The sequence below is a fragment of the Canis aureus genome, chromosome 27 (assembly GCF_053574225.1).
Source record: "Canis aureus isolate CA01 chromosome 27, VMU_Caureus_v.1.0, whole genome shotgun sequence".
NCBI classification, from domain to species: domain Eukaryota; kingdom Metazoa; phylum Chordata; class Mammalia; order Carnivora; family Canidae; genus Canis; species Canis aureus.
The window spans coordinates 32,766,904-32,794,824 of record NC_135637.1 but is presented as its reverse complement, the minus strand read 5'-3'; the positions used below and the strand labels follow the sequence as shown (position 1 = coordinate 32,794,824).

Here is a 27,921-nt window from a genome sequence, read left to right as displayed (position 1 = left end):
AGACAGGAGAGACAATATTTTTCCTTCTCTACTGTTGTGGTTCTCTTTCTGGCTTCTTCCCACCAACTGGTCATGAAGACCAATAGCATCCAATGCTCTCGGCCTCCTTAGGCACAACCCAGGCACTGTTCCACCCTCAGCCCATAGTTAGCAAGGCTGTGTAGGAAAGAGGAGGAAGCTGGAGTGAACAGGGATGGGCTTGTGCATTTATTTCGTGCTTCTTAGCCCTGGTTGTCCATAAGAACCCCTGGGGTACTGCCTAGATCCACTCATCATCTCTGGGGCAAGGGGTTAGGCTTTGTGCTTTTCAATGTACCCTAAGAGTCTCTTCTGTGCAGCCAGTCTAGAGGACTCTGATTGATGTAACAGTAAAATATAGCTAAAGCAAATGTGTGTTGGCTTAGAAATACTCACATATGCATCCGTGTAGTAAAAGTATAAAGATTTGCAGTGAAATCAAATGAAATCCTAGGAAAGTGGTTGTTTCCAGGTACAGGAAGCAGGGTAATATTATGGGGAGGGGTTAGATGTTTTCACTGTATTTGTAATGGTTCATTTCTTGACCAGAGTGGTAAGGGCCTAGTATTATTTCATATTCTTTGGTTTGATTGAAAGAGTTCATCATGAGAGCATGACTTTTGTAGTTAGACCTGGGTTGTGTGTGTGTGTGTTTAAGAGTAATGCATCTTAAAAAAAAAAAAAAAAGATTTTATTTATTTATTCATGAGAGACACACAGAGAGAGGCAGAGACATAGGCAGAGGGAGAAGCAGACTCCACGCAAGGAGCCTGACGTGGGACTCGATCCCAGGACACCGGGATCACATCCTGAGCTGAAGGCAGATGTTCAACCACTGAGCCACCCAGGGGTCCCCAGACCTGTGTTTTAAATTTATTTTTGTCACTTACTAGCTATGTGACCTGGGACAACTACTTAACCTCTCTGTTCAAAAGAGATTGTTTAGTCATCTGTAAAATGGGGCTCCCAGGGCTCTGTGAGGATTACCTGTGAAGTTCAAACGCCCCTTTCCCCTCCCTGCCCGAGTATACCTATGAGACTTGAGACCAGATTGGCCCTCAGGCTGCGACAGGTTGCTAACTTCCCCCTAGGCTTCAAACTTGTCCAACATGGAAAGATGACATGGCCCCAGAGACAGGCTTCAGAGTAGGAAACACCCATTCCTTATAGGTTTCTTTGTTGGTTGGGAGCAGGAGTTGGGATAGCTTTCCCAACAAGAGGGGAAGGGAAAGGCAGTTGAATCCTCACCTATATCTCTTTCCAGATCTCTCTGTGCCCTCTTATTAGCTAAGGGGTGGAGCAGGGCGTGGGGAAAGTAGGGCACTCCTCTCAGGGGGCTTTAGGAAGCAATGAGGAAGGGAGGAGCCACGCCCCACACTGCAGGAATGGCTAGGTCTGGGGGGGTCATGGCCTCTGGAGGGAGAGCAGCTGGGAAGAGCCCATCTTCCCACAACCCCCTCTCACAGGAACACAGGTCTGGGGGCTGCTCATGGACATTTGGATTCTGGTGCATCCTGGGCAGCCTTTTCCCTCAGAAGTTGGGAACCTGTGGAGGCACCCCCGGTCAGGCAGGGTGTGTCTGTCTATATGCACAGATGCAGACACTTTTTCACACATGTAATACACACCCATATCTATGTTGCCAGGCCTGGCTATGGAATACGGAAAGGAATTCAGACACCGTTCTCACTGGACAAACTTAAAACACAACATGGCTCATTTTTATTTTATCTCAGAAAAAAACATTCCCTTCGGAAGGAAAGGCAGTTAGAAAGGGCCTCTGACCGGGCAGCTCTGAGCTACCCAGGCACACCGCATGGTGAGCCAGTCCCGATCTCCTCCCCTGAGCCCACAGTCTGGCAGCAAATCCATTACAGCTCCCTGTCCTTGAGCCCAGCTTTGTGACCCCAAGAGATGGCCCTGGGACTGATGGTGTAAGAAGTGCGTGGCAGTTCATGGTAGCCAGACAGGGCTGTCTGGGACTCCCTGGGCTGACTCCTGGAGCTAGGTTAGCAGCAGGACTGACAACAGACCTGGCAACCAGGGAAGGAAAATAATTAAAAAAAAAAAAAAAAAAAAAAAAAAGGCATTCTTCACGTTTAACATTTTCTCCTGGAAAAAAAAAAGAGAAAAAAGAAAGAAAGAAATGAAAAACGCCACCTCTGGGCATAGCAGCTCCTGAATCCTTGAAAAGTCTGGGGAGGGTGTTGTCTGTGTGTGGTAGGGGGCCTGTTGGAGCCACCCCCACAGCCTCAGGGCCAGTTAGCCTGCCCTGCCACATCAGGATGGTACTTCTAGATGCTTCCAGAGTGGGGGACCAGGCCATGCCCAGCCAAGATGCTCTGTGCTGTGGCCCTGACCTGATGCTGGGCCTTCTGATGTGAAACGTCCACTTTCTTGGACTCCAAACCCTTCCTGCTAGGCCACATGCTGCTCCAGCCAGGGCTCCCTCCTCTCAGTCCAAAGTGGGAACTGGCCACGAGAAGGGTCTCCAGGCACATTCATTCTTTTCCCAATGTGACTGGTTCTATCCACCAAAGAGAAAGATTTCCTTCCTGTAGGAAGAGGCAAACTGAGTGGATCATCAGGACACTCCTGCTCCATCCTGGGCCAGGGGACCTTCAAGGCCAGGGGACTCTGGGCATGCTCCCTTGAGCTCATGGCTGAGGAGCTCCACATCTGGGAGGCCCATGTCGCCATGGGACTCAGGGGCAATCCCTCCACTCACCAGCCCCAGGGTGTAGCCATTGGGCCGCCGCTCAGGATGGGGGGCGCTGCCATTGGCCCACACCCCAGGAGGATGGCCATTGAGGCGGAGGCTGATCTGCTCTCCATCACTGCCATGAGCTGCCAAGGCGCGGGCACTGGTGCCACCTGCTTTGAAGGGCTCCCGCCGCCTCAGGACGTGGCTGCGAATGATCTTGCGGAAGGTCTGGCGAAACTCACGGATGCGGTAGGCATAGATGAAGGGATTCACAACAGAATTGGTGTGGGAGAGGACGATGGTCAGGTACATGAGCCAGAGTGGGGCATGGCTACACTCTGGGCAAAAGAAGGTAAAGCAGTTGATGATATGCAGGGGCAGCCAGCAGAGGGCGAAGAGCCCCACAATGATGGCCAGTGACTTGGCAGCGTGGACCTCCTTCTGCAGCGTGGACCGAGCCCGCTCCCCAGGCAGAGGCTGGCTCTCCATCTGCTTCAGCTGTCGCCGAGCTGCTAGGAAGATCCGCAAGTAGACACCCAGCATGAGCAGCAGCGGCACCAGGACAAAAGCAAAGAAGTTGTAGTACACCATGTAGTTCATGGGCACCACATCCTCAAAGAGACAGGCCACCTGGCCCTCCCCGCAGCCCTGTGAGTAGTTTCTGCCCTCCTTTGGCTGACCGCAGTTGTTCCAGCCCAGCATGGGAGTCAAGCCAATGGCAAACGACAGCACCCAGCAGACCGCAATGATGCCCTTGGCCCTTGTGCCAGTCACCAAGCCATTGTACCTGGGGAAAGGAGACCAGCATCAAAGGTCTGAAAAATCAAGGCTAGGAGGGGCCAAGAGTCAGAAACCCAGAGAAGCACCCCAGCCCCCATTCCCTGGCTATAAGGTCTTGGACCGGTCACTTCCTGCCTCCGAGCCTCAGTATCCTCCTCTGTTCAGTGGAGGTCCAAGCCCTGCCTTTTCCCATAGGAGATAACAGGAGAGCCATTGGCCCACATTCATTTCCCCTGGAAAGGAAACCGCTGCATAGACATTCAGATGATTACTGAATAGTATTACAAATAGTCCTAGGACTCAATTAATTCAGTTTGAGGGAATTTATAAGTGAGAGTACTTATCACCTTCATGTTGGTCTCAGTTGATGCTAGAAAATTTCTCCTTAGTGTGGGAATGGGTCAGGAATGACTCAATGGCTGGGGGCAGAACCAGCCAGACCAGACTTGAAGACGATTGATGTCTCTTCCCACTTGACTTAGGGTCTCCAGAAGCCCCCAAGGAGAGGTAGAGGTTGGGAACCAAATACCCTCTCTCCCTTCCAAATTCACTCACAGTCCTCTGGAGAGACATGAGATCAGTATGTCTTAACATTTATATAGTAGTCTTAACATTCAAGAGGAAAGAACTGCATGAGGGACTGAGGTCCGGAGAGAAAAAGTAATCTGCCTGAAATCACTCAGGACTCTAGAGAGCCAGACTTATTCCCAGACTCAGAGTGTGACCAGATCTGCCAACCAGGAAGTGGACCCAGGCCCACAGAAAAGGCGGCATAGACTTTATTAAAAGAATGGGCAGTCTGGGGCACCTGGGTGGCTCAGTCAGTTGGGCACCTGACTCTTGATTTTGTCTCAGGTCACAATCTCAGGGTTGTGAAACCGAGCCCTGCTTAAGATTCGCCCTCTCCCTCTGCCCCTACCCCGTATCCCCCCCACGCGTGCATGCACACACTCTCTCTCTCTCAAAAAAAGAGAAAGAGAATAGGCAATCAAAAAATCATCTTCCTGATTGAAGAAGGTGACCTTGGTCATCTCTGAGGGATGACCATCTGCTTAATGGTTTTGATTCGGGCAACACCAGACTGCCCTCCCCTTTACCTGGTAAACCCTACCCATCCTTCACGTTCAGGCTGGGTATCTTTCCCTGAGAAGTTCCCTACCCAAGTGCACCTAATCCCTACTCCATCTGGGACCCTCAGGTCAGGGGCCCCTTGAGGGCAGGGCTTTTCTACATCCATCTCTGCATTGCCAGCATTGAGAAAAGGACATACAGTGGATGCCTTTTATTTAATTCCAGAATCAGAAGAATCCACAGAAACTATCTAGTGCATGGGTGGCAAACATGGGCCTACAGGTAAGAAATGTGTAAGGCAGGCTGGCAGGACATGTACTATGTGTATAAGAGATGGCTGATGCCGCTCAGCCCCCAGGATGGGGGGCGCTACCATTGGCCCACACCCCAGGAGTATGGCCGCTGAGGTGGAGGCTGATCTGCTCTCCATCACCGCCATGAGCTGCCGAGGCACGGGCACTGGTGCCACCTGCCTTGAAGGGCTTCCGTCGCCTCAGGACGTGGCTGAGAATGATCTTGAGGAGTTCCCTACCCAAGTGGCTGGGTGAGCTTCAGTGCTGCCAGGCCTCAGAAGGGGCTGGGGAGCTGATTTTCTCAGTGAAACTGTCCATGGTTTACATTTGTCCATAAATTCAAATTAAGAAAAAAAAAAAATCTGGTGGCCTCTGACCTCTTAACTAATCCAACCAACTCATTTTATAGATGGGAAAACTGAAGCCTAAGGAGAGGAACAGACTTGTGGTGGACAGTTCAGGAGCCCGGAGCACCCTGGGCCAGGGTAAGTGTGTCAATTCTGAATCTATGTCAGTTTTGAATCCAAAGAGTAACTGGGAAGGGCCACTCCCAGGAGCCCTCAACCCCATTTAGCAGAGCCTTGGATGCTGCAAAGGGGCTTGGACTTGCTCATTTCCACCAAGCCACAGAGAGCCTACGCTGCCCTGTTTCCTATTCTGGAGCCTCAAACACAAAGTCTCAGGCTTCCCCTGACCCCACACTTAATATTTACAGAGCACTTGCTGTGTGCCAGGCACTTTTTTTAGTACCCTACAAATTATAATTTATATAATCTCATTGAATAGGAGACTATTTTAATGCTGGTGTTTTTCCTGAGAAAAGCGTATCCCTCCGAGTTCCAGCGCTGCTGTGTTCCTGTTTGGTCATGTGCTGTCACTCTGCATCTCTGAGCCTTAGTTTCCTCATTTGTAAAATGGGACAAAGAATCCAGGGCCTGTGAGCGCTGTCCCATGAGGGCATAATGTAAAATCGGTGGGTAGAGATTACAGGGAGGTGGGTTGTTAGTGACGTTAAGCAAGAACTTCTCAGCTCAGCTGTTCACATAAGAAATGGGCTGTTTCGGGCAAAGTGAGCTTGCTGTCATTTGAGGCAACCAAGCAGAAGCAAACAGTTGCAGGGATGCTGTAGAGGATCCTGGAAGCCACCTGTTTTGGAGATTTTCAAATTGTCCACCAGCAGCCGACCGTCTTGCCTGCATTCCCAGGAAATCACAGAAGTAAGTTGGTGAGGAAGGGAGTCAGCTTGTAATATTCACTGAATGAATGAGCTGGTGGGGACAGCAGGGCCCAGCCCAAAGGCTTCTAGGACAGTTTGAAAATCCCTGGTCTGTCCAACTGTCTGCTTTTACAGACCAGGAAGCCCATGAGGGAAGGTGTGGCACTGCATTTTATTTATTTATTTTTTAAATTAATTAATTAATTATTTATTTATGATAGTCACAGAGAGAGAGAGAGAGAGAGAGAGGCAGAGACATAGGCAGAGGGAGAAGCAGGCTCCATGCACCGGGAGCCCGTTGTGGGATTCGATCCGGGTCTCCAGGATCGCGCCCTGGGCCAAAGGCAGGCGCTAAACCGCTGGGCCACCCAGGGATCCCCGGCACTGCATTTTAAAACAAAAGCCCCCTGTGGGGACAGAAACAAACACATTAATAGCACTTGGCTAAGCGTGCAAAGAATATCTCTTGAGAGGATTCCCAACACTGACTTCCAGGAAGAGAACTGAAGGTAGGGCAGGGGACAGAATGGGCAGTTTTTCACTATATACCCTGTTGTTCTTTTTTTTATGTTTTAGTACGTGCAGGTAATACTTTATTTTAGAACCCTCCCACACACACAGATACACATCAAACAGATTAATTTTGTTATTCAGAAGAAAAGTCCTTAGGCTGAGAGCCCTGGACCCAGGCCCCCAGGGAACTGGAACAGCATTAGGGCCCAAATAGAACAACAGCCAAGCCACAGCCTGGCCGAGGGGCATCCCCTGGGCTGCGTCTATGACTGATGGTAGTCACATTTTGGCCTCCTGGGCCCCAGACATAGAGTGTCTAGTGGAAGCGGTGCCAAAGGCATCCAGCACAACACTCTGGCATTCGGGGCACCCTAGAGGCATCACAGGGAGCGGGTGCCAGAGCACTGCTCACCGCATTTGGAGGTACCTCTGCCTCCCTACATCTCCTAGCTCACAGGCTGTCCCTTCCTGGGGTCTCCCCATTACCCATGTTGGGGGCTCACTCTGTGATCCAGGAATACCACCCACAACTCCACGTGAGGCTTCATGTGCATTTTCCCTACGCTGAGAGAAGGTGGAGCTTTCCTAAATTGTGCGAAGGAGTCAGTGATCTAAGAACTGAAGAAGAGTCACTGGCCCAGGGGTGAAACCCAAACTCTCTCCTGGGCACAGGCAGGCCTGAGCCAGCCTCACACCCTCCCTGACCTCCTGGTCTTCTGTCTCACCTCTCCCGGGCCCAGGGCCCACATGTTCATTCCTTACTTGGGGCCTTTGTCCAGGCTTGGCCCACTCCTATAACTCCTGCCCCTATGCATACCAATCCTGCAAGATTCATCCAGCATCACCTCCTCCAGGGAGCCCTCTCTTAGGAGCCAGGATACTTGTTTTTTTCCCCATGGGGTGATTCACCACATATACCTTGGGTCTTTGCACTAAGTGCTGCACCATATGCAGCCTGTTTCCCAAGGAGAGCAAGTGCTTACCAGGGTCTAACGTGAGAGGCAGGAGACAAGGGGCACAAAAGTCTCCTAGGATAAGAGAGTCCCTCACCCTAGGCTGTCTGTTCTTTGGGGATGTTGAGAGTTCCCATCTCTGCCTCTGGCCAGGCTGCTTCTCACTGGCTTCCTGATTAAGCCCTGCCATAGTCCACCAGAGTCCCTGCACTTGGGAAGGAGCATAGATTTTTCTGAAACTGAATTCTCTAAAGAAAGAAAGAGAGAGGGGCACCTGGATGGCTCAGTTGGTTAAGTGTCTGCCTTCAGCTCAGGTCATGATCTTGGGGTCCTGGGATCCAGCCCCACTTTGGGCTCCCCTCAGCAGGGAGTCTGCTTGTCCCTCTCCCTCCGCCCCTCCCTTGGATTGTGCTCTCTCGACCTCTCATTCAAATAAATAAATAAATATTAAAAGAGAAAGAGAAAGGAAGAAAAGAAAGCAAGGAAAGGAAAAGAAGGGAGGGAGGGAGGAAAAGAAGGAAAAAAAGAGAAATGAAGGGTGAGTGATACAGGCCTGGGGTTAGACATCGAGGTGAGCAGTCAGGGGATGGACACCTCAGAGCAGCCAAATGCACCTACTGAGTGGAGTAGAAGACACTATGCAGAGGAGGGGAGATTTCTAGCTGGCAGGGGACAGGGGGAGAGGCAGGAGCAAGCAGCCTGAATCAGGCAGTGGCCCCAGAGCTGCCAGGGTTCTCATTTGTCTTCACTTCATCCCCCTTTGCACCTCGCTCTCCCCAGGGCAGGGCCCTTGAGAAATAAGAAAAGTAGAGGGACGCAAGGGAGCCTGGAACTTCGTGAAGGGCCATGGAGTCCCCCGACTCAGTAGACACTTTTCTTTCTCTGGCTCTGGCCTCCCCATGAGTAACACAAGGGTCATAACATCCGCCCTGGCCACAATGCCAGGCTGTGAGGATCAAAGGAGAAACTACACTAACATCCTCTGGCAACTGTGAAGTGCTCTGCCTGAGGGGGAGGATAAGCAGCAGCAGCATCGCCATCCCCAACAAACCCCAGATCCAAGAGATCTAGACTGACCCTCCAAGGCTTTATCAAGCTTTAATCAAACAGCCAGGGTCTGGGTGGAACTAGGTCCTCCTCTGGAAGATGGTGGGAACCGGAGATACAGATGGGGTGGGGGCAGGTCCAGGCTCCATCAGGTACCCAGCTCTGAAACTCCAGCAGCTCATAAAAGAGCTGAATCCAAAAAAAAAAAAAAAAGCTGAATCCCCCCACCTGCTCCATCCCACCAACCCTCCCTTCTCAGGGCCCCATCACTCCCATTTGCTGGCTGGACCCTCACAACACCTTTGTGAGCTCAGAAGGACAGAGAAGCCTGTTTCCTTCTATAGATACGGAAGTGGGCCCAGAGAGGGACAGCTGACTTTATGGTCACACAACATGTCCCATACTCCTACATCAGGAATCATTCTCTTGACTCTCAGAACACAGAGAAATAAGAAAAAGAAGTCAAGACCCTTTCATTTGAGCCCTGATCTCTCCCTAGAATGCTGTTGCCCTTTGAAAAAGGGAAGGAAGTGAAAGTGACATCTCTGCTTCCCCACTGAGCATTCCTACCAGGGCTGGTCCAGGCCCAGTTGATGCTCAACCTGGCCCTAACGTGGACACCAATTCTCTGCTCTCTGTCTATCTGGGACCCTGTGTTCTGAGCTGTCCTTCAATGAGCCTGGACTCCGGACTCTGCTCTGCACTATTTGGCCAGTCATCTATTGAGGCTGGCCAGTCGCCTCTTGGACAAGAGTCCTAAGCTCTCCTGAGACTAGAGCATCCTGTAGGGCCACACAGGGCCCGAGCTCCCTCCTTCATTTGAGCAGCATGAGGAGGGTACCTGCTTCCCATTTAGAGCTCAGGTGACAGGAGTGGCCACTTGGTGCAGGTCAGGGAGATCAGGGCCGCCCTGTGACCCCGTTCCCCAAAGGCTAGTTGCAGTGGGTGACAGGCCACATTTCTTCACAGGCCCAGTCCCAACTGTACTGCCAACTTGTGTGGCCCTGAGGGCTGGCTCCCTTCTCAGAGCCTCATTTTTCCATCCAGAAGATGAGAGGAAATGACCTCTAAGGGCTTCCTTGCATTTGACATTCTAAAGTTCCATTCCTCATTGAGCCCGCTCCTCTTCTCAGCTGGGGTGCACTCGGCCAGCAAGAGGCTGCTGAGGCCTGCTGCATAGGTAGGCACTGCACCTGTTTGGGAGAATTCACCACACGGCCAGGTACCCTGGTCCTCTGAGACCTCCCTCAGGGTCTGCAGCCACCCAGGCTGTGGAACCCAGCTCCCAGATGGAGGGTTGAGGGGGTGGGGCAGGAGGTTTCCCTGCCACACACACTCTGGGGGAGGGAGGTAACTTCCTAGCTTCCATCTGCCCTGGCCCTGTAGGTGGCGGCCACATTAAATGAACTCAGCCTCAGGGAAAGTCTTCATTTACACAATCCAGGGCTGAAATCACTTCACAAAAGATTCACCGTAAAAACCCCTTCCACTAGCTGAGCACACAGGCTCTCTCCAAGATCATGAGTACTGGCTGACCTGAGGAGCACAAAATTTGCATATTGGTTCAAGTGACTCACTGTGGCATTTGGCCAAGTCACTTCCCCTCTCTGGGTCATTTTTTTTTTTTTTTAATGTGCAAACTGTGCAGCTGGCTCAGAGGAGCTGGAGGTGGGCAGGCGCGCGGGCTTCTAGCCTGAGGGCCTGTGGTTTCCCTTGGTGCCCTGCCCCACCCTGGCATCGTGCTGTGTGAGAAAATGACCCAGATGCACCGCCCAGACCTGGGCCACACACATCTGCCAACAGCCAAAGCAGCAGCCTCCACCACACAGCCTGGGGAAGACCGAGGAGGGCTGGGGTGCCTTGTGCCCACAGGGATCGACTGGAGTGGCATGGTTGCTGGCCGTGTACCGAGTCCCGGGCAGCCCCAGACTGAGCCCCAGGGCCCCGTCCTCAGCTCAACACCCAGACATCCAAGACCAAATCCTGTCCCCAGATTCACCCTGACCCTGGCTGGGCACAGGCAGCCTTTTCAGAGATGCGAGCCCCAGCATGAGGCGTGCCGGGAAAAGAAACGGGCAACCCACCACCCCCACTGCCCAGCTCACCGGAGTGGGATGCGGATGGCGATGTAGCGGTCAATGGCGATGGCCAGGAGGCTGAAGATGGAGCTCTGAGTGAGGACCAGGACAAAGCAGGCAAAGAAGAGGCAGTTGTGGCAGGCAGCACAGAACCCTGTGCTGATGGTGATGGCGAAGGGGATCGCGAGGACTCCCACGGCAATGTCGGCTGCCGCCAGTGACACCACGAAGTAGTTGGTGACGTTCTGCAGGTTGCTGTTCAGCCACACAGCCCAGCACACCAGCACATTGCCCAGGATGGCCAGCACAGCGATGGCCAGCTCCACCGTGATGTACACCCAGGAGCCCATGGTGGACATGGCTGCAGACGGGCAGGGTCAGCAAGGACACGGGCTGGGCCAGCTCACGGTCCATAGCTGCAGTGCCGCTGGCCCTGCCCAGGCCCCTGAGCCCCTTCTTCACAGGAGCCAAGAGCGCCCCTGCCTGTGACGGGGGCTCCCCAAGGGCGTTTTCACTGCCAAGTCTGAGTCTCCAGAAACTGGGCCCTCCTCAGGGGCTCTCGCAGCATCTTGGCTCAGCTCGGCTTCATAGTCCCCAAGGCACCTGCCAAGGGAGAAGCCTTGTGAGGAGCTGGACCGCAGGCAGAGGGAGCAAAGTCGAAGATCCCAGGGGCAGCTCTCAGGGCCGGTCACCAAGGCCCGCCCTGCAGGCCAGGCATCAGCCAGAGAACAACCCTCGGTGCCCCAGCCCTCCCGCCGTGGACACAGCCTCAGCCCTTGTGTTTTCTAGGAGACACAGGAATCTTTTAAATTTAAGTCGCTTGTGTCACCCCCCATGCTCAGCTTCCTAAGTCTTTGGTGGCTGCCCTGCCACTCTCCTGGGCCCCTGAGCTTACTGCTACCCCCAGGTTCCTTCCAGTAAGGCCCCCTCACTGCTCGGCTCTCCCAGGCCCACCTACCTTCTCTCTTGACCAACCTCAGTCCTCTCCATCCCCCAAGAGCTCTCCCTGGGAACTGCCAGTACCTACCTAAGCTGCTAGGTTAAGGAGAGGCCCAGAGACCCCTAGAGTTCTGCTCTGGAAGGACTGGGGTGGCCCGTCTGGTGCTGTCTCCCACTGCCGGCAGGTAAGCCCTCGTGCCCTAGCCGGTGATGCTGCACCGAGTGGAGGAACAGGCACAAAGGGAGCCCGCTCCTCAGCAGCCCCTGCCAGCTGATTGCACGTCTGGGCAGGGGAGTGGCCTCACCTCCCCCCCTCCCCTCCCTCCTCCTGCACCCGCCCCCCAACCTGTTCCTCTGCCTGGCTGATGACAGGACAGACAAGTTCAGTGTGGTGCTGGAGAGATAGCAGGGTGCTCAGCCAGGGCTTGCTGGGCAACTGCGGGCAAGGATGCAGTGTTATTTTCTAGGCCTGTTTCTTCATTGATACCATGGGGAGGCTGGACCCCAGATAGCCTTTGGGGACCACTGTAGCTCACTCACAATTCCATGAGCAGGAAATAAACAGATCTAAAGGGCTCTCCCAGAGTCCAGGCATCATAGAATTGTAAGGAATTACACTTGCAGGAGCGCAAGCAGAAGTTGAGGTCTTGATCTCCCCCAGTCCAAACCCCCAGGGTTCCATCTCCCCCTACCAGCTTGGGGGCCTCCCCACTGCCTCTGCTCCCACCTCATCATACATGTGCTGCATCATGGTGTCCCCTCATGCCAAATCCACCCCCTCTTCCAGTCCTGGGCCCTCATGGGGCCCCAGATACACATGGGCAGCAGCTGCTGCCTGCATGGGGACAAGAGGACCAAAGCTGCCTTTCAGCTGCCCAGACGTGGGCTCAGGAGACTGTGTCCTCCTTCCCTCCTCCAGGACACAACGGATAGAGCTGGTGCCCTTGGGAGAAGGTGAACTCATGGTCCCTTGTCATGTTCCAAGGGCCAGGCTCCTGCACCCATGCAAGAGGAGACGGGGGCTGCAAGGGAGGAGCACCACGTTTCCTTCTAACTCCAGTGTGCCTCCGGAGGCTGGAACTGTACCTGAGGGCTATTCCCTGTGCCCACCGGGAGGCTCACACGGAGCACCCAACACCACGGAACAGGACAGAGAAGAGGCGGCAAAGTCCCTGAGAAATGGAGAGTTCTTGCAGCCTGCAGCAGATCCAATGGGCTTCTCCCAGGCCTGGCAGGGGCCCACCACCAAGGGACCATGAATGAATCCCAAGCCCCTCCATATGCAGGGTACTTGCCAACCAGCTGCACACAAAGCCTGTCACTGGCAGAGAAGGACCAGACCAAGTCTCCTGCTATTTTCCCTGGCCATAGAGTGTCCCTGGCCTACAGCCTAAAGCAGCAGTCACCAGGCACCCCTGAAACGCAGAAGCTGTGTGTCCAGGGTCTAGTTTTTATTCTGCAGAAGGGAAGTGACAGGTCCAAGACTGCCTGCCTTGGGGCCTACCTAGGGGCCTCCCAGGCCCAGCAGTAGCAGCGGCAGCCACTGTCCAGGGGGGTAAGGCCAGGTCCAGTAAGCCTCTGGAATCCCACCTCCCCCTCTCAGTGGGCCGTCTGCCCTCCTAGCCTCTTCACCATCACCTGCCACCCTTCTTACCCAGACTTTAGCCTCTCCAGGGAAATCTGCATTGAGAGGCGCCACAGCCTCTGCCCATCAGATCAGCCGAGGCTAAAAGCCTGACTTGGTCCTAGACCATTGTCCAGATTCAGAGGGCTCTTCCTGGGGAGAGATGAGATGGGACCACCAGTGTGGTCCACTTGACCCAAATACACATCACATTTCTGTGGAGCTAAGGCCGGGCTGCCCTACCTGCCCAGAGCCCTGATGAGGTCAGGCTGACTCTGTGAGCCGGGAAGCCTGGAGTGGAAGGGCTTTCAAGGGCCCTCAGCCAGCCGTCTGTCTGGTAAGGCTCTCCTGGCAGCCCCGGGTACCTGCCTGCGTACCCCTAGTCCTCGGGCCGCCCTACCGTGGCGCTATGGGCTCCCATGGTGAACAGCACCTGGTACCAACATTCTTCCTGACTGAACTAAAGCCACCTTGCTGTACACCATGCCTGGGGCGCCTTCCCAATCTCCCCGGATACAGTGGATCCTCCTGGTCACAGATCCTCCTGCCCCAAGGAGCTAATGCCGCTGACAGCTGGGTCCTAAAAGGCTGCCTCTGCACACTGGCTCCCCATCTGCTCTTCCTACAGCATATGTGTGGACATTTCCAGCTGCTGCCAGCATATCTTGGGGTGAGGCTGGCCTGGTCCCACAGGCAACCTGGGCATCTGTCAAACCAGAGTGCCAGCCCCAAGCAGAGAACATCAGTTCAGCCCAAGGCACCAGGTGACAGGGCAGGAAGAAGGCTCAACAGCCTCCTACTGGAGCTGCTGCGTGGTAAGGTTGGGAGCTTCTCAGCCATAGGTGGACAAATCCACCCAGGAGGTGGGGGCACCCTAACTTGTGGCCTTTGCCAGACTTCCATGGTAGAAATGCTCCCAGTATGGCCAGTTTCAAGCTACTAATGTGTCACTAACAAGAAATGGGAATTAGCACACAAAGCTCAAGAGAGTTTGTTGACACTGGGCTCTGGCCACTGCGGAGCCACCAGGCCCTGTGCTCTCCCTAGATGCCAGGACTCTACTCCAGACCCTCTCAGCTTGTGCAGCCTGCCTGGGAGTTCACGATATATGAGGCCATGGTAACAGTGGGGTCATCTGTGTTCCCGTTGTCTCCTTGAGCCCCATTTTACAGATGAGGAAGCTAAGTCCTAAAGAGGTTAACGACCTCTCCCAGCCTTGACCTCTCCCAGCCTTACCGAGACCATGAAAGGGTGGAATAGAGCTGAGGGAAATGCCCATGGAAAACACAGCAGCAGGAAGATTTCCTGGGGCCTCCTGGCCCCTCTCTGCTTCCCTCCCTTCAGAGGCCTCCTAGAGCGACAGGAAGGTCTGGAGGCCCAAGGGGAGGGGGCCAGGGGCGGAGCCAGGATCTGGCAATTTCCTATCCCTCTCTGTTGGCCCTATCTAATTAATTCTTGAGTCATCTGTTGCTAGCCAGGAAAGGAAATTAAATGTTAATAATGTAATATTTCCCTCTGATTATCCCTTGTTGGGGACAGGGCAGAGGGCAGAAGCTGTCCCATACAAACTAGAGACACGTGCTGGGGAACGTGCTCAATGAGCCTTGAAAGGACAACCCTGCAGGATTCCCTGCAGTCGATTCAAAACGGCTGCTTCTTCTGGCCTTCCTCCTCACCCCCACCGACCTGGCCACCTTAATTGAAACTCCATTTAATCAAAACCCACATATTTTCTGGCCCACTTGTGGCTCCTTGTAAGTCACACTAGAGAGGCTTTCTGTACACATGCCCAGATGGTGGCTGTACCCCCCAGAGCCTGCTGGATGGAGGGGCCTGCTTGCTTCCAGGCAGGACCCTGTACCTCTGCTCCTGGGTGCCGCTCAGGGCAACATACCAGGCCCAGTGTAGGGACTCGGACCTGGCATAACCATGCTCAGCCCATTCCTGGGCTCCAGGATCCTGGCCTGAGCCTCTTCCATTCCTCCCTCATAGCAGATGTTACACAAATACCTACTCTGTGCCACATGCTGCTGAGCCTGGCCCCAGAAGAGTCCTGAGCCTACAGCAGGGGACCTTGAAGGAGGACTTGCCCCAGGAGACTGCTGAGAGCCAGCTGCTACCCTGCTGTGCCGGTCACTCCCCATGTCCAGGGCCGCAGTTCCCACTTAAGATGACCCTGCAAACCACAATTTCAAAGCACAAGAGAAAAACTCAAGCTAAGAAAGATCAGCAACAGCACCCAAAATATGCAGATTCGTTCATTTCGGAAGAGAGGAAGGTAATAATCTAATAATGCTTTTCAAAGACATTTAGGATCTTTAAAGAGATGAAAAAAGGAACCACGTCCACAAGCAAGAATGAGAACTTATCACTCGACTGGCAGAAATGAAACTAGAACAGGTGAACGTGAACAAGAAATGATATAAAACCCCCAAAATGAAAAATAAAGAGACTGAGAGAACACAATCCACATGATGCGCTTCAGGCGTGCACACAATTGGAGACAACTGGGCGTTTGAGGGATTATCAGCACTGAGGAATTAGCACAGCAGCTTCACAAAGACACAAAGTCCATGAGGAGATCCAGCTGAGAGAAGGTAGATGGCGAAGTACCGACACGGGGTCCCAGGAGCGCAGTCAGCGTGGAGAGGGCAACAAGCAAAGAAGCAACAGCCGGACAGGCAGCTGGGCTCCTGCTCTCAACCACAAGCCCTCCACTGGCTCTGCCATGACTGCTCTTTGGGGTGGCCCAGGCCTGGGCATGAGCCTCCCAGAACCCCAGGGCCTGGGGACCCACCAAGCCCCTCTCTAAAGCCACCAACTGGAGTGGGGCAAGCGTCTTCCAGTGGTGCCTGCAGGTGAGCAAGCACAAAGCACTGGTGCCTCTTCCCTCCCTCCTCTCCCTGCAGGACAACTTCGGGAACCTGGGGCAGGCTGGGCCCTAAGTGCCAGGCAGGCACCCAGTGGTCCCCTCCCCCCCACCTCTCCGGAGGCTGCTGCTCTCAGCCGGGGCAGGAGGTGGGCAGGAAGTGGCAGAGAGCTACTGCTCCCTGAACTGAATCTGGCCCCTAGCACAGCCTCCCCATCAGCTCCTGGGCCATAGGGCCTGCCCCAGCTCCTTTTTCCCCGTGGGCGGCTGGAGTCCCTCTCTCATCACCATGCATCCAGGCCAGACACCGGGAGAGTCTGCATCCTCCCAGCCTGAGGATTCACCCCCTCACGGCCACCTCATCTGACAGCCCCCCTTCTAGAGGTCACCCCACACACCAGGGGCTGGGTGCCTATCTGTGGTAGAAGGAGCTCAGCGGGGCTCCCAGTCCTGCTCCATCCCATACTCTCTGAGATCCTGAGCAGGTCTTCACCCTTGTACCGAGGCTCCTGCGAGATGGCACCCTGGGACAGGCTTGGTACGCACGCTTCCCTCAAAAGAGCCCTCTGATGGTGGGATGACAGGCACTACGATGCCTGAAGGGAACATGGGGGTGGGGCCGCGGGTCCTAGATGGCCCTGGTGGGGTCCTGGCCGAGCGCTGGCCTGTTGGAGGGCAGGAGCTCCTTGGAGGGTGGCCCCACTGAGGATGGGAGAGAGGCTGACCCACACCTGGGGCCCCTGGGGTGAAGGCGTGATGACGCAGCCCTGGAGGCTGAAGGAGAGGGCGAAGCCTCGGCCAGCACGGGCAGCACGGCCTGTGGCCGGACCAGATGCCACACGGCTCCGCCACTGCTCCCCGTTGCACCCCGCGGCCCCTGTACCTGGTTCACGGTTTGCAAAGGCCGCGAGGGCGGGAGGTGGAGCCAGGCAGAGACCACCAGCCCCCACAGCAGGAGAGGCCCCAGGCTGGTGCTGCCCACCCTCGCTGGCACAGGAAGGCAGCCCTTCCTCCAGGGCAGAGCTGGGGGGGCAGCAAAGCGGGGGCCACAGAAAGACACGCCAGCCCCTGCCCAGCAGCTTCTGAGACCGGCCGGCCGTCCTGCGGAAGAGGGTCTGGGCGCAAGGCAATCTGGATGGTTTCCCAGAGGGGGGCCCTCGGGGCGGGCCTTGGAGGACAGGGAAAGCGAGAGGGACGCAGGGAGGGACTCCGGGCGGACACTGCAGCCTGCGTGAGGCTCAGACCCCGGAGAAGGCCGAGGGGCCCCGGAGAGCTGGAGCCCTGTCTTCCCCTCCTGCAGACTTTCCCCGTCTCCAGCACAGTCTGGGGGACCCCATGCCGCAGGGGCCCTTCTATGATTCTGCAGGCAGGGGCGGGGGACCTCTGCCACTACTGTACCCCCTAGAGCCCCCAGGCCCCGGGGGGCCTCCGCCTGCCCCGCAGCGCCCTCCGCACTTCCCTTCCCCACCTGGCACAGTGCGGACCTCCAGGTACTGCCCTCAGGCTCTGCACCCCAACTACTGCATCCAAACCCCGGGGAACGAAGTCACCCCTCACTTCTGTGGCTGTGATGCTTCCCCCGGCACAGACCCCTTCCCCCGGGGGTGGGACTCGTTCCTTTGGCCGGCTCAGCACCTGACTGCAGCGGTGTCCTCCGCGGCCCCTGACAACTTCATGCTGTGGCCGTCCCTCTGCGCACCTTCCCTAGCTCCCCTCTGCGCATCTTGGCGCTCAGTTTGAGCGGCGACAGACGAGACAAAGGCCACAAGATGGTCGGGCTGGCAGTCCCAGCTCGCGGGGTGATGGAGCTCAGGAGTGAGACAGGCGAGATGTAGCCCGGGGTGCTGCCCTGAAGCCAAGCGCTTGCTGCCAAGCCGGCTCCAGTCCCCATGCTCCTCTGCCCGCAGGGATCCCCTGCAGTGTCCCCCCATGCCACCAGGACCGCAGCTCCCCTGGGGTCCCCCCCCCCCCCCCCCCGCTCAAGCACGGAGGCCAACCTGTCCTCTGCTCCGACCTGCCCCTCTCGTGCCCACCTCTCGTGGACTCGGCGTCACAGCCCAGCACTGCCACTGCATCATGCTTGTGGCACGAGACCGCGAGCGCGCCGAGGACGCAAGACCAGAACCCAGGTTTGGGCTCCGAAATCTGCTGTCACTGGGTTGCCCTTGAGGTCAGCCATTGCCCCCCGGGGCTGTGGGCTCCTAGGGGGAGGAGCCCTGTGTGGGAGGCCTGCACCTCGCGGACCATCCTGAGGGCTGAGGGGCCCAAGGCCTTCCGGGCCGCCGCCGTCTCTGGGCTGCGCTCAGCTTCGCTGGGGTTATGGACGGAGACGCGGGCCTAGCGCGGAGCCCGGTGTGCGCTGAGGGCCCTGGACGGCGGGGAGGGCCGGGGAGACCCTGAAGGGCGAGGACGGAGCAGGAAGGTGCTGACACCACTACCTGCAGACGAGCCTCGGCAAGGAGCCGGGTCGCCGACCCGCTGGCGCACAGGGCGGAGCCCCCCAGCCAGGCCACGGCCTCGGAAGCGGCCAGCGCGGGGCTGAAGAGGGGGCCCCTGACCCCGCAACGGCCTCCTCGGCCCACCCCACGGCGGGGACCAGCGGGGCGGCCCCGGTGGGGCGGGGGCGTGTTCTGGAGGGTGCCGGGGCGGCAGCGCAGGCAGCCCGAGGCGGGGGCGGGGGCGGGGGCAAGCTCGGGCTGGGCCGGGGCCGTGGAGGAGGGAGCGCGGCCGACGGGGCGGCCCGACGCGGGGGGGCACGTCCAGGCCCAGGCTCTGGCCTCTCCTCCGTCCCCCGCTCCCCTCGGCCTCCGCCTCGCCGCCCCTTCCTCCCGCCCCTTCCTCCCGTTCTACCGCCCGGAAAATTAAAGTCTAAGGCGGCGCAGCGGTGCGGGGAAGGCAGGGACCTGGGCTCCGCCGGCCGCGGCGCCTCCCTGAGCCCCCGGGATGGAGCCCAAGTCCCTCGAGGGCCGCCACCGTTCCCGCCATTCCTACCTCGGCTCGGGGCGGCCCCGCGGACAGACGGCCCGGGCCAGGGGCGGGCACCCCCCGCCCCGCGCCCCCCAAGTCCGGGTCCGGCCGTTGACGCCCCCCTCGCCGCGCCCCAGCTCCGGGACGGGGATGCCGAGCCCCGCCGCTGCCCCGGAAGGCCGCCCGCGCCCGCCCCCGCGCCCCCGCGCCCCCGGGCCCCCCGCGCCCCCGCCCCACCTGCCGCTGCCCGCCCTCGCCCGGGTCCGACCCGCCGCGCCGGGCGCGTCCGGAAGGTTGGCCGCGCCCAGGGGCCGGCCCGGGGCGCCCAGACGGCCCGACGGGTGTCCCCCGCGCCACCTGCGGGTCCCGCCGCCCGGGCCGTCGGGCTCTCGCGCCGCCCGCCCTCCCGCCGGCCCCGCGCACCTTCCGGTCCCGGCTGGGCGGACCCCGGCCCGGCTGAGGCCGCGGCGCCCGGCCCGAGTCGCCCCTGCGCGCGCCGCTCCGTCCCCGCGCGGGGTGCAGCTCGGACCCCGGCCCGGAGGCGGGAAGACAGGGGCGGCCCGGGGGGCGCCCGGGGGGGCCGAGCCTCCCGTCCCCCGCGGCCCGCAGCCTCGACGGCGCCCGCCGCCCGCCCGCCCCCCGGATCCCGGCCCCGAGACCCCGGCTGACCTGCGGCTCGCGCGCCGGCTCCCGCTGTCTCCGCCGCGGCTCGGGCTCGGCTCCGGCCGCCTCGTTCACGGGCGCCCCCTGCAGGCGGCCTCCGGGCCCTCTGTCTCCGCCCCGCCCCGCCGAGCGGGGAAACCGAGGCCCGAGCGCGCGCGGGAGGGGAGGCGGGCGGGACGTCGCGGCGGCCCTGCCCGGCCCGGCGAGGCCACCTGCTGCGCCGCCCCGCGCGCCGACGGCCGCCGCCTCGTCCCGCCGCCCCGCCCCGCCCCGCCCCGCCCCCGCCCCCGCCGCGCTGCCTTTCCTGCGGGGACCGGGCTGCCTGCCGCCCTGCTGCCCCCGGGCTCTGCTCCTTCCCCTGCCGCCGCCGCCCAGCTGGGGTGCTGCCTGCGTGTCATCCCCGTGACCCCCTGTCATCTGGCAGGTGCCCGGGCCTGCTGCTCCTCGAGTCTCCGGCCCCCGGTCCTGAACTCAAGCGCAGCCTCCTTCCCTGGCCTTTCCAGGCTTTCGGCCGGAGGCCCCCCTCCAGGGGGTGGGGGTGTACCCCAGCTCCGGGATGCCTCCAGGGGCCTGACCCCAAGTTCCGGGGACCCCCCCTGACTGCCCGGCCCAGGCTCTGTGCTCCCCATCTCCAAGCCTCCGGAGCCCAGGTGGGACCTGCCCCCACCGCTTCCCTGAGCAAAGTGAGAAGGAGCCGCCTTCTGCGCCACCCGCGGACCCGGAGTCTCGGACCCTTTGGCTGGGGATCCACCTCCCGTGCCCCCTGCACCACGTTTTGGAGACGCCACGTTGGGAGCAACCTCCGAGTGGCCCCGTCCAGCCATGGAAGGGCACCGCCTTCTAGCCTCGCAGCAGCGCAGGCCGGGGAGCCCCGCTCCGGGCGCCGCAGGAGGAAGCGCCGTGGCCAGCCAGGGCCGCCCGGTGGCCAAGGGCTCGTGGGAGCCCCGTGGGGCGGGAGGGGGCTTGTGCAGGCCGCGGGCGGGGGGTGGGGCGGCCACCCAGGGGCAGCAGCAGCCTCGGCCGCCGACCCACCACTGGCCGGTTGGGCCTGCGTTGCCGGCAGCCTCCAGCCCTTTCCTGAGCCCGGGCTCCCGCCCCCTGGTCCCCACGCTCCCTAATCCACGGTGTTCGGCGGGGCGCGGGCGCGGCGGGGTGGGGTGGGAGGGCTCAGGACAGCTCCGCTGGTGCTGAGGCGCAGAGGAGATTTCTCAGATTGGGAAGAACCCGGAGGCCTTTCCCGTCTGCAGCCTGGCCCTGCCCGCCGTGGCCCCTCGTGCCGGCCTAGGCCTCTGTAGCCCTCCTGTGAGGGGTAATGGGGGACCAAAGCGAGGAGCTCCCCCCGAGGCCGGACCCTGCCCCGGGACTGCCCACGGCCGCAGGTGCTGTGGCTTTCCCTCTGCCCCAGGCCCTCATTGCCTCACAGCGAGCCGGGCCGTGTGGTTTCTGCCCTGCCGCCCCCTGAGCCGAGTCTGACTGTGAGGTGCCGGCTGGGGGCGCCCTTGGCTTGCCCCCTTGCTTCTGCGCCAGCTGGTGGGATAAGCTACTCCTGGAGTGGAGACCAAAGCCTCCTGCCCACATCTGTTGGGCCCATGATCCTTCAAGTCCTCACTCATCAAATATGCCAGCAAACAGCTGTCTTGAGTCACTGGGGGCCTAGAAGGGACTGTGGGGTTTCATGGGGCAAGTGGGCGGGGAGGGTGGTGGCTGCGCTTGCCCCTCCAGCCCCCAGCGTGGGCCCCGTGAGTCTCTGCCTGCCCTTCAGTCGGGGCCCAGCTCCCCGCCCACCCAGTCCTCCCCACCCGTGACCTGGCCCTGCACGCACCTGTCTGCAACCACACGGGCCCCACGCCCAGGGAATGAAGGTTCCTGTTTCCAGCTGGTCCTTAGGGCCAGAGCGCTGGAGCCCTGAGTTCGCTCCTGGGGGCCACTTGCCAGCCCCCAACTCCTCGGCGTTACATGTGTCCTCAGGCCAGAGGTGGCTGAGCAGGCGGTGATTCCACTCCGGAGCCAGCTCCCGGGGCCCCGCGGCCCCGCCCACCGTCCCAGCGCTACCAGGTCCCCAGCCCTGGCTCGTGGCAGCCCTTCCCCAGCCAGAGGCAGAGGGAGCTGCTCCAATGGTCTTGTGTCATCTGTCCTGTGCCTCTGTCCAGGTCCCCAGTGAAGCCATTGCCTAGACAGCACACACACCCAGGAGCGTCCGGTTCAGCAATGACAGGAAACGGCTCGGGGGAGGGCCCGGCACAAACCCTGCTCCCCCCCCCCCGCAGACGTGTCGTGGTTGACCCACATCTCCCGGCCTTCCCACACCGGGGCCCCTCCAGCACCCTGTCGGCCTTGTTGCACCCCCTCCGGGGTCGTGCCCTCCTCAGCCTGGAGAACAGCTCAGGTGTCTCGGCCACAGGGGAGGCCCCTGGGCAGGCCCGAGGGAGCCCCGAGGGCGGGGCGCAGCCTGCCGGTCCCCAGGCATGGGGAGGCCCCTGGCGGGCCCCACTGTCTACCTCTGGGCCTTGGTGTCCCTGCCCAGCCCGGGTCAGGCTTCGAGGGCTCCGGGCGCCGGGCCTTCCTTCCGTCCAAGCCCAGGCTCCTCAGGCCCGGCCATGGGGGCAGCTGGGCTTTCTCTTGCTCCAGATTTGTGGTCTCAGACCGCCCCCCACCCCACGCCCACGCCCCGCAGGCTCTGTTCCTGTCCAGGATGCACCTGGTGGCCTCTGGACCTTGACCGTTTGCTCGGGGCCAGCTGGACCACATGAGGGTTAGGCAATGGCAGACCCAGGACCAAGCACCTGGGGTGCAGGGGCCAGCATCCTGTGAACCAACGAGGCCACCCCAAAGTACTCACCAACTTCTCCTTTGAATGGGAGGGGAACCGCACACTTCCTGGGTCTCTGGGATTGAGGAAGTGGGGGACCTCGCAGGGCTCCAGTCTACACGGAGACTAAAGCAGGCCCCAAGAGGCCAGAGTCACGGTGGAGGAAGCTCCCCGAGCCATTTGTAGGCACAGCAGCCCAAGGGCAGCCCTGACCCTCCAGCCCACGCCAGCTTCTGGGGGCCACCCAGCAGCCCCACTAGGAGCTCTGCCTCTGAGCTGATCTGGGCACATCTGGGTAGATGTGGGAACAGGGTCCAGGCAGAAGTGGGGCCTGGCCCTGGGCCAGAGCGGGTCACTCACCACCCTACAAACGGCTCTAAGCCGGGAGCCCGGGCACCAGCAGGCAGCAGCTGCCAGCGGCAGACCAGCGCCCTGCACCCCCGTCCCATGCCCCGCCGGCCGCTTCCCTCCCCCACTTCACGAAGAGCAGGTCTGGTAGCAGGGACCAAGGAGGGGCATCTTGGGGGCCCGTCGTATTGCAGAGGTGGGACGGGCCCAGTCTGTGGCAGGCTGGTCCTACCTGGGGGTAGGGGAACCCCGGTATCCCAACTCCTGCTGGGCGCAACCTGCTTCCTGCCCAGTGGGTCCTGGTGACATGCCTGTCCTGTGCTCTCCCCCAGCCCTCCTCCCAGGACGGTGACCCCTAAGGAGCCTAGAGGCACACGCTCAATAATGAAGGCATCCTCCAGGGACGCCGGGGCCGGGGGGCCTTTCCTCACTCCGGGTCTGGCTCCAGGCTGTGATGTCCCTCCCCCAGCTCGCTGGCGCGCTCCAGGCCCCATCTGCGTCCTGCACTACCCCCCCCATCTCAGGCTCCTGCCTTCCCAACACCCTGGGGCAGCCCAACTAGAATCCACGGTCTACGTGGAAGACCCCTTCTACCTGCCTTGTCCCCCATTTAAAGGACAACCTAAAACAGAACTCAGGCCGAGCCAAGAGTGTGGGAAGTGCAGCCCTGCAAGGATAGGGCCGAAGAGGTGGTCACTGTGTCACTAGGGCAAGGCCACCTATGGCCCAAGACGTCAGCCCTACAAGGCTGTGGAGGGGGGTGAGATCCTTTCTGGTTCTTCTCTCCTGCTTCCACCCATTAAAGCCATCCACTCTCCCCAAAAGGGGTTCTAGGACCTTCCCTAAGTCAGGGTGGAAAGAGTCCCCCCTCCCACTCCCCCCCCCCCCCAGGGCTGCCCTGGGACGGGAAGCGCTATGTCTAGGGAAGCAGAGCCCCCAGGTGGCCCCAGTGGGCCCCAGGCTGTGAGCAGGCCAGGAAGTCGGGCTAGGAAGGACCCCCTCCGACGGCAGCTGGCATGACAGATAGGCAGGAGGGATGTTTGGGGAAGGCACCCCTCCTGCCGCCCTGCCCGGTGCTGGTGCCCCCCGCACAGAGCCCAACATGCGGCTCGTAGGACGACCTCCATACACTCCAGCGAAGGGCAGTAGCTCCGGGTCTGAGCGAGCGCCCCAGGCCTCACAGCCGGGGAGGGGAGAAGCTGGAAACACCCAGTCCCAGCACAGGCTTTCCCGTGCTGTGACCCCAGAAACCTGGCCTTGGTAGATGCCCGTGATCGTCAGCTCTCCCAGGCCACGTCTCAACTCTGGCTCCCCAGTGTGAGCTGAGTTCCTGGATAGACGCCAGCCCGGGGAAGGGGTCGGGCCCAGGAAAGGCCCCCTAGGTCACGTAGCGCATAGCAAGGGGTGGCCCCACAGGCCCTTCTGCAGGTGACATGTAATGTGCAATGTGACAAGGCCCCGTGTTGTCTTGGGCTGCGCTCTGTGGATTCATAATCATTGCACACAAGATGCACAAGAAATAAAGGCTTGACCGGTTTGCTTGCTCTGAGTGGTGTAATTATCGATTTTTTCCTCTATGATTTTATATATTCTGAAAACGATCTCCAAGATGATGCACTGTTAGAAACAAAATAACCCCTCAAGGAACCGCGGCCACCCCTCCGTTCCCTGTTCCCCGCAACAGCACGTGTCTGGGCTACCGCTGGGGAATGCCAGGGCTTCTGTTCCCGTGGGGGAGCCTGGGCAGCGCTTCTGGGGTCTCAGGCCTGGGCATCTGGCCTGGAGCTCTGCGCAGCCCGGGGCGGGACCTAACAGGCACTAGCACTGCCCCCCCCCCAGGTCCCTCCCCCACAACATTCGCGGCCAGGAGCTGCAGGGGAGGGGCGGCCAGAGGGCATGCAGCCCAGGCTCACGTGCCCTTGTCCTGCCACAGCCAGTCCCAGAGGCGGCCGGGGTCCTGTTCATACCATGTCAGAGGGGCAGCTGGACGTGTCGAGCCAGAAAAGCCCACGCCTGATGTGTTTCAGCAATTTTAATACATTCAAGAATATTTAATAGGACAAAATTAAAAAGTACTGTCAGTCAGCAGAAGCCCGTGGTTCAGAGATACAGAAATGTAACTGGCCCTTTTGCAGTAAAGCTTGTGCTTGAAGGGAGAAGAGGCAAAATGACTTCCTGGAGGCTTTGTGTTAAGTGCCACTGGACTAAAAGCACCTCACAGTAGCACTTTCAGGTATATATGACCATCTAGAATTATCCCATAAAGCCAATAGTGTTAAAAGGATCCTATTAGAAAAAGAAGTTATGCTTCTAGAACCTTCTTGCCTGCGGACCCACGTGCAAATGTAGGTGGCCTAGCCAGGCTCGCCTGCACAGCTTATCAGGGAGGCAGAGATGGGCCCCTTGAACAGGTTGGGCCTGGTCCAGACACTCCCTGTGGCCGCCCTCTCCCGTCACTGGCCCCAATGGCAGCCTTGTGGGCATGGCCCCATGCCCCCCAGCAGGAGCTGCTAGGGCTGGCTCACTTGGCTAGGAAGGGACAGATGTGTGAACTGCAGACCCGAGAAAGTCTTCTCCTTCATAGGACAAAAAAGCACCCCCCCCCCAACAATAATAAATAAACAAAAACATGGCCGCAGACCAGACCCACTGGGTGCAATCAGGAGCGGAGGCTTCCATGAGGGCAAATGAGAGCAACAGTGGGACTCGGGAAGACCGAGCGGAGACGTGTGAAAAACAGGAACTCTCACCTAACAGTCCCTTGTCTGACAGCACGGCAACTGTCAACAGAGCAAGAGAGGCCAGAACAGAACCCGGTCAGGGAGGATGGGGACAGGTCCCCGCCAGGGTTTTCCCGTGCGCTCTGGGGCTGGGTTCTGCTCACTGAGCCTCTCCCGCCTTAGCTGAAAACAGGCATTTCACAAAAAGCCTCCAGTTAGGGCAGCAGCCAGAGCTGCCAGGTCAGGCATCTGGGCAGGGCTGATGGGCACTTCCAGCCAGCCAGGGGCTATGGGCCAGCAGGACACACACACACACACACACACACACACACACACACACACACAGAGCCCATTTCACAACGAACACATTCTTTCCTAGGCTACAGACACGTCAAACTCCTAGTCTAGAACATCATGCTCGAATGCAGAACCCTCTAGCCCACGTGCTGGCTGGGCAGCCTTCCTTGCATCCTGTGGTGGGGGCAGCGACCTGCTTCCGCTGGTGGCAGCTCTTCCTCATGCTACTTTGCCGGTGCCAAACACGCTGTATTCTAGAAGCAACAAGTCTTGACAATGTTCAAACCAGTTTTAGGCGCACATGAGACGTGGGCTCCCTCTTCCCAAGAAGGGCTGAGTCCCAGCCTGAGAGTCATCTCCCCAGAATCCCTCGTAATAAGGCTTTGGTTCCACCGCACGGAAGGGGTGCTGCTGCGGCTGCCCGTCATGTGGAACCCGGAGGGTGGCGTGGCAGGAAAGCAACTCCATCGCTGGGCTGCGCCCTGGCACCACCTGCTGTGGCTGTGGTCCTGGCGGCCTCCAAGATCCTCTGGCCGGTGTACCCATGCAAGGAGACTTAAGGCACTTCCTTAAATTCTTGCCCAGGAGGGTTTGTTCTGAGTGATGCAGTGACTTTAAATTACCCTGCTGGGCTCCCTCCAGCTGTTCAGCTCTCTGACTTCATTTCTGGCTTTCACAACATGCTAATGTCCAGATTTTGTGTTTTATCTCTAGATTTACTAAAATGATTTAACTTTGGTACTAACAGAACAGGGGCTATTTCCCCCCAGTATTGCTCATAAGAGAAAAACATTTTAACTAGAACTCCTTTTGACCAATTCTTTTGTCCAGAAACCTAAAGCCAGAGCTGGGTTTCCAAGCCCCTTCCGGGCTTAAGGACAGGTCCGCAGCGTGGCATCAAGGGGTCCCCTGGGGCTGTTTCCTGTTGACGGGCCCCGGCCACAAAACCAACCATTCAGCAGCGGCGGACCTGCCAGCGGGAACTCGAGTTGCAATCTGTTAGCTCAAGTTGCAAACACCTAGGTCATGTGGGCCAGGACAGTCCCGTCCCACTGCTGTGGTGATGCACCCCTTGAAAGCAAGCCCACGTCCAGGCCCGCAGCCTGCTCGTGGGGTGTCTCTGCCAGACGCCGAGTTTCCTGTCTGGTTCTCACGGGTGACAGACCCTGTGCTGGCGAGTAGTCGAGAAGAGCTGTGGCTAAAGCTTTCACTAACTCCCTGTGAGCTGCCCACATAATTTTACCCCTTCCCCAAGTTCAGTTGTGCGTGGGCTGGGTTTCACACCCCACGGCACTAATGTAGTTCGATATTCCCTTCAGAGAAAAACCCTGGTGGCAAACAGCATGTGTGATGTGCGCTGGGCCCACACCGACCTGTGGGTCGAGTGCGAGGAGCCAGCCGTGAGCCATGGGCCACGGAGGCCCGAGTTCTCCTGACTCAGAGTCCCTGGCTGAAGGCTCACACGCTGCAGGGCAGCCCAGAGAGTCGCTGAAAGCTTTACGGGGTGCATAGCTAATGGTGTTGGTGTCACTTGGTAACGGGGAAGAGTCCTCCTTCTGGTGTGCTCAGGTTTCGAAGTACTTGTAGATTGCCGTCACATAGAGCATCACGCTCTGCCAGTCAGGCCGCTCGGTCCGCACCATTTCATTAATGTCCTGGTGGAGAAGGAAAGAACCAGGTTAGAATCCCGGGTCACATCGGGGCCCACCCTGACAAGCTCCCCGACAGCTGCACAGGCCCTGGCACCAGGCAGGGCCTCCGACTCCGGACCAAGCCGATCATACCCGCCAAAGGCCTGGCCAAGATGTCTGCTTCATTGCTACCAAGTGTGCCCGTTAAGTGTCCACACAGTCCCTAAGATGCCTGTCTGTGCCCAAGCCCTGCCCCGACCCCCACCCTACGGCGCCCCTGTCTCTGGCCACGGCCCTCCCAAGCTGGCTGTCATCTTCTCTGGGGCCTTGTTCCCTGCCTGCCTCTTTCCTTGGTGGCTTCTGAGAGCCTCCCTCACCCCA

At 59.0% G+C, this 27,921-nt stretch overlaps 3 protein-coding genes across 18 annotated transcripts in view; 1 reads left to right on the top strand and 2 right to left on the bottom strand.

The window, feature by feature from the left end:
• Positions 1-18,676, top strand: part of LOC144299138 (uncharacterized) — a 61,681-nt gene extending 43,005 nt beyond the window's left edge. For 3 of the 7 annotated variants that reach the window (XR_013365919.1, XR_013365915.1, XR_013365921.1), the window contains 2 exons: positions 5,276-5,351; positions 15,232-18,676. Coding sequence is in view for 1 of the 7 variants with exons in the window: in XM_077874502.1 (XP_077730628.1) it covers positions 5,276-5,295 (20 nt within the window). In the remaining 6 variants the exon portion in view is untranslated. Of the gene's footprint in view, positions 1-5,275; positions 6,283-12,531 lie in introns of those variants that run through there. The other 4 variants (XR_013365916.1, XR_013365920.1, XR_013365918.1 and 1 more) reach the window with 3 other exon arrangements.
• On the bottom strand, positions 1,718-21,938 carry ADORA2A (adenosine A2a receptor). 5 transcript variants are annotated; one of them, XM_077874497.1, is made up of 4 exons: positions 19,742-19,842; positions 10,701-11,276; positions 2,747-3,509; positions 1,718-2,573 (listed from the first exon to the last, which is right to left on the bottom strand). In XM_077874497.1, exons 2-4 carry the CDS (start codon positions 11,030-11,032, stop codon positions 2,520-2,522), a joined length of 1,149 nt encoding a protein of 382 aa, XP_077730623.1. In that variant the 5' UTR covers positions 11,033-11,276; positions 19,742-19,842; the 3' UTR covers positions 1,718-2,519. The 5 variants fall into 5 exon arrangements, with proteins under 5 accessions (XP_077730623.1, XP_077730621.1, XP_077730619.1 ...); XM_077874495.1 differs by lacking the exon at positions 19,742-19,842 and adding an exon at positions 21,558-21,938 and having other exon boundaries at positions 1,718-3,509; XM_077874493.1 differs by having other exon boundaries at positions 1,718-3,509.
• A 2,971-nt stretch (positions 21,939-24,909) lies between these two features.
• Positions 24,910-27,921, bottom strand: part of SPECC1L (sperm antigen with calponin homology and coiled-coil domains 1 like) — a 132,066-nt gene continuing 129,054 nt past the window's right edge. For all 6 annotated transcript variants that reach the window (XM_077874485.1, XM_077874486.1, XM_077874488.1 and 3 more), the window contains one exon: positions 24,910-27,564. In XM_077874485.1, the coding sequence (XP_077730611.1) occupies positions 27,475-27,564 (90 nt within the window). In that variant the 3' untranslated portion in view covers positions 24,910-27,474. The remainder of the gene's footprint in view (positions 27,565-27,921) is intronic.

What these genes read in the sequence shown, in the direction of transcription:
- ADORA2A (XM_077874495.1), bottom strand. Translation starts at nt 11,032, where the DNA reads ATGTCCACCATGGGCTCCTGGGTGTACATCACGGTGGAGCTGGCCATC. An exon ending in GCCATCCGCATCCCACTCCG is followed by an intron (nt 3,510 to 10,700) that starts GTGAGCTGGGCA and finishes TCCTTTCCCCAG; the next exon opens with GTACAATGGCTTGGTGACTG.